The sequence below is a fragment of the Octopus bimaculoides genome, chromosome 2, assembly GCF_001194135.2.
Source record: "Octopus bimaculoides isolate UCB-OBI-ISO-001 chromosome 2, ASM119413v2, whole genome shotgun sequence".
In the NCBI taxonomy this organism is placed as follows: domain Eukaryota; kingdom Metazoa; phylum Mollusca; class Cephalopoda; order Octopoda; family Octopodidae; genus Octopus; species Octopus bimaculoides.
Genome location: NC_068982.1, coordinates 128,436,127 through 128,441,377, shown reverse-complemented (window position 1 = coordinate 128,441,377; position 5,251 = coordinate 128,436,127). Strand labels below are relative to the sequence as shown.

Genomic DNA, 5,251 nt, shown 5'->3' with positions numbered 1-5,251 from the left:
TGAAGTGAGTGAGGAAATATCAGAGGTCTCTACAGATGTAGCAGAGAAGACAGCTGATGCTCCCACCGACATAGCTGAAACTACAACTGATGTTCATTTTGAAGTGAGTGAGAAAATATCAGAAGTCTCTACAGATGTAGCAGAGAAGACAGCTGATGCTCCCACCGACATAGCTGAAACTACAACTGATGTTCATTTTGAAGTAAGTGAGGAAATATCAGAGGTCTCTACCGATGTAGCAGAGAAGGTACATGATACTCCCAGTGATATGCATGAAACAGTATCAGAGGTCATCACAACTGATTCATCTGAGAAGATTACTGATGTTTCCACTGAGATAACTGAGGTGTTTGAGGTTACCACTGAGGTAACTGAAAGAAAATCTGAGATTTCCACTGACATAACTGAGGAGACTACTAGTGTTTCTGCTGAGGTAACTGAGTTAGAATCTGATATAGTTGCAGATATAGCTAACAAGGAACCAGAAATTATTACTGTTATGTCAGAGACCATTACAAATGTAATTGAGAAAAGATCCAATGTTGACACTGAAGAAACAGGAAAAGATGTCGATTTTTCCTTTACAGTATCTGAGGAGAATGTACAAGTTGAAGAAAAAGGAGATGTTGGTGTAACTGAAGAAAGGACAGAGGTTGTTGTAGATAAACAAGACCAGGAACAATGTTTTAGCTTTGCAGTATCAGATGAAAACGTAAATATTGTTTCTGATGTAACAGAAGGACAGGATGATAAAGTTCAAATGACAACAGAAGACCAAGAAATCACTGTGGAATTTGAAAGTGATAAGTTTAGCCAGTTACAGAGTGAAGCAAGAGTAGAAGGTGTCAGTGAAAAAACTGAAACAGTCACAGAATCTTATAGTGTAGAAACTGAGAGGAAAACAGAAAAAGTGGACATAATCAGTGGTGAAGGTACTCATATTGAAGTACCTGATACAAAAGATATCAAAGTAGTCGATGTTCACACCGAAGTACATGAGCAACATGGTGGACTTCTCACTGGAGATGAAGCTAAAGAAGGAGGTGTTCATGGAGAAGTATCTTATCAAAAAACAGAAGTGTATACTGAGAAAGGATCTGATGGTTCTACTAAAACTACTGAAGTAACATCTACAAGAACTGAGAAAGGATCTGAAGGGTCTAGTCAAACAACTGAAGTAATAACCACAACAACTACGAAAACTGTTAAAGGAATATATGAAAGTTCAGAACTGGAAGGTACTGAAGGTGAGGTCGTCTCCAGTGAAGTACAAGTGAAACAATTTGATGATTCAGTTGAAAAAGAAATACCAAATGGTGCAGAGTCGGTTCTGGTAGAAGTAAAGACTGGATTGTCAGTAAGCCCTGAAAGACAACAAACATTTAGCTTTGATTTTGTACAAGATGTTCAGAGGGAAATGGAGAATGTTGCAGGAGCTTCTTCTTCCACAGTGGAACAAAGTTTTACCACAGAAACATTCACAGAAAATGAGACTGAATGTGAAATTACTTTGTCACATGATAAAGAAGTAATAATTGAAGAATATGAAACCTTTTCAATTCCTCCTGGTCAAAATATTTTTGGGGAAAATAAGAGTCAAATTGAACAACTTTGTGAGTTAAGTGAGGAGAAAAGAAAAGAAATAATTGATAGTTCCGAACGGGAATTCAGTTTACTAGAGCAGACACCTGATACTAAGTTAAAGTATACAACTAAGAGTGAACAGGAAAATACTGAATATGGCCAGTGGGACATTTCAGAGAAATTAGTAAAGGATGGAGTAATCAACACTGACGAAGCACTCAATGAGAAATATCAGCAGTTAAATCAGAAAATAGAAGGCAAACAGAAAGATCATGAAATAATTAGTGCTCGTGATGATTCTCTGACATTTGATAATAAGACAGGTGTAGTATCTGGTTCCCTTGCTGCTGCTGCTGTTCATGAAGAGAAACTTGATACATCAACAAAAACAGAACTACACCAGTCTGAGGCTACAGGAGAATACAGTAACTATATACCTTCAGATAAAGAGCGTGAAAAACCTCTTATCACTGACTTGCAATCAGATATTGGAAGAAAAAGTGTTACTGAAAGTCAAGAAGTTGAAGAAATAAGTAAACAGAGAATGTCAGAGATAAGTGATATTCATAAAGAAGAAGAAATTTCAGGATCTTTACAATTCTCAAAAGAATCTTCTGACACAATTGAAGACTTAAAACAGAAAAGAAAAGATGTGGAAGATTTTGCTGAATCATTTGTTCATAAAATCATTGAAGAAGAAATGAAAGAAAAATCTTCTAGTACTGAATCATCCACATCTAAACTGACTAAAGATTTAAAAACAGAAACTGGACCTTCTGATGGTTTGGCTGAAGACAATGCATTTGAACAAACTGCAACTGTTGTCAATGTAGAACCTGATGAAGAATTAGGAAAAGTCACCAAAGATGTGGATAAGAAACTGAAACAAGAATATACTGTCGAAATGCCAGTATCACCTGACCAAAGAAACCTCTCAGTAAATGAAAATATTAGCAATGAATCTCAATCAACTTTTAATTATGAAGAAACTAAACTGATGAAAGATGAACGCACAGTTCACACAGGCTCACCTGTTATTGAAGAAATGATGTCACCATTTAATCAATCAGAAGAAGTGCATCGAGGCATTGTTGAAGAGCCTGATGAAGAACGTGTTGTTTCAATGAGTAGTAAAAAAGAGAACGTATTTTTCGATACTAATGATTTCGAATTGAGTAACATTTGCCAAGATGTTTCTAAAGATGAAGTCAAAAAAATAACTGACACACCCCAGCCTCCTATAAGCAAAGATTTTTCTGATAACCAAGAACATACAAAACAAGAATTGGATTCAAATAGGGGTGTACAAAAGGAAGAAACAGATTACAAATCTACAGAAGTGAGGGAAAAATTGGAATTCAGAGAATCACCTAGTGACTCATCAAGTAAAAAGGCTGCTTTTATTCACCATGAGGATAGTTGTGAATTTGGCTTTGATTCAGAGACTGCTTCAACTGACGATGCTGCTGATACACAGTTTTCTAGCTCTAAGAGTAGGTTAATGTATTCCAGGAGGACTGTTCAGTCATCAGATCTTGATAATAAAGGCTATGAAAGATCTTTTGATGAAGTGTCTGGTGTTTCCAGTACGGATGATTTGGAAATGAATGAAGATGCTTCTGCATCTAAATTCTACAGACGAAGAACTTTTCAGAGACAACATACAGATGATCAACTGGAGGAAGACCAATGTTATACTGAAAGACCTTTTGAATCATGGAGCACTTCTGAACATTATGAAACTGGTAGGAAATCTTATAAACTAGCAGGAAATATTGGAAAAGAAGATTTACCGTCAGAAAGTGATGGAGTATGGACAAGGAAACCAATATTTTCTGAGGATTCCTTATCTTATGTCTCTGAACAGGCAAGTATCTCCAGTGAATCTTTCCGGGGTATTGATACAGAGTCGAATAGAACAAGTTCCTTAGAAAGACAGTTGTCCGAGGATGAAACTTTCTTCCTAAGACAAACTTCTATTGATTCAGATCGACTAAATTACCAGTTTCCTGATGATGTAAATATCTCTCAAAGACAAAAATTTGATCCAGAAGAATTTTTTTATCGGCAAATTTCAGAAGATGCTGCATATGATAAACAGACTTCAAAGGAAAGACATTCTGATCAAAGACAAATTTCAGAAGACACATCTTACCAAAGACAGAGTTCAGAAGATGCGGGTATAAAGAAGAAACAAGAAGTTAAAGATATTGAGCATCAGTCATCTGAGAGTTCTGAGCCTAGTGACAGTCAGACCAGACATCTTCATAGAGAGAGCGAAGATTACAGTGTCATTACTAAAAAAGAATATGAAGCAGATGGAGAAGAAGAAATTGATGAATCTCACAGAACAAAGCGTTTAGATACTGCTGATCAAAGTGTGACTGAAAAATCAGAAAGAATAACAACAACTGAAAAATCAGTGAAAGAATCAAGTCAAATTACTGCAAGTACAGAATCTAGTGAACAATCAAAAAAAGCTACCGAGAGCAGCCAGAGTCCTGAACAACAAAGTTCTAGAAAATCCAAAAGTCAATCACCTAGTCAGGTTGCTGCGAGCTCAGAATCTACTGAACGCTCAAAGAAAACTACTGAGGGCAGTCGAAGTCCTGAACAACCAAGTTCCAGAAAATCCAAAAGTCAATCACCCATGCCTCAAGATGCATATGAGATTGAACAGCTATTAAGAGCAGCTCGTATCAAATCACCTACCATTGAAGAAATATTAAAAGACAGGTAAGTCAGCATTTTATGTCTAGAAGTATATCATGTGGTTTTATATAAAATTATATAGAATTTTTGTTAAGAAATATAATGGGATTTATAATTAAACATTTTTATATAAATTTAATTTAGCTCAAGCAATATATTGGCACATTCTAAAACCTAAAATGTATTGACATTGTCTATATGAGATCAGCTAAATCTAAAATTAGTACAATATACAATTTAAAATATTTCTATTTTAGAAATATTTATTCTTAAAAGGTTCTAATTTATTTTAAAAGTATTTATAACTTTATTCACTTATTTAGTTTTTTTGCAATTTACATTAGTATTGGAAAAGAATCTATTTTAAAAAAACTTTAAAAGGAAACTATTAACTGTTAAACCAATGTTTTTATGTTGTATTATAGATAATATCCTTAGGCCTTGCAGGAAAAATCTCTTTACAACAATATTAATTTTATTTGTTTCTTTTAATAAAAACACTTCATAAAGCTTTCGTACTTTGTTATTAAGCACCAGACATCTCATATCTACAGTGCAATTTGTTCTTTGTCTTTGGTTTTTTGTTGTTTTTTTCATAACTACTTTATCTGTGAATTTAAAATTGTAAGGTATATCAGAGAAGAAATATTGAATTAATAGCTGTAAAATCTAATGATGTAGTATTGAGCAATGCACATTTTAACTGATCCTTAGAACTGAAATTAGAAATTAATCTGTTTATATACCATTTATAACCATTTAAATGTTTTTGGCTGTTATCAAACTACTATATTAATACATTGTTCATTCTGGTATAAAACCCTACAAATTACTCTAATGTTAAGAGATAGTTTACAAAGAGGAAGAGAGTGGCAGAGTGAGAGGACGAGCTGGAAGTAATATTTGTTGCAAAGTATTTTATGAACCAGCATGTGAAAGCATCTTGATATGAAGT

The 5,251-nt window shown here is 34.3% G+C and overlaps 1 protein-coding gene across 1 annotated transcript in view; it reads left to right on the top strand.

The window, feature by feature from the left end:
- The first annotated feature begins 13 nt into the window (after positions 1-13).
- The window catches only part of LOC128247092 (uncharacterized), a 22,331-nt gene continuing 17,093 nt past the window's right edge, over positions 14-5,251 (top strand). Inside the window, exon 1 of the mRNA XM_052965918.1 lies at positions 14-4,320. Within this exon, the coding sequence (XP_052821878.1) occupies positions 269-4,320 (4,052 nt within the window). The 5' untranslated portion in view covers positions 14-268. The remainder of the gene's footprint in view (positions 4,321-5,251) is intronic.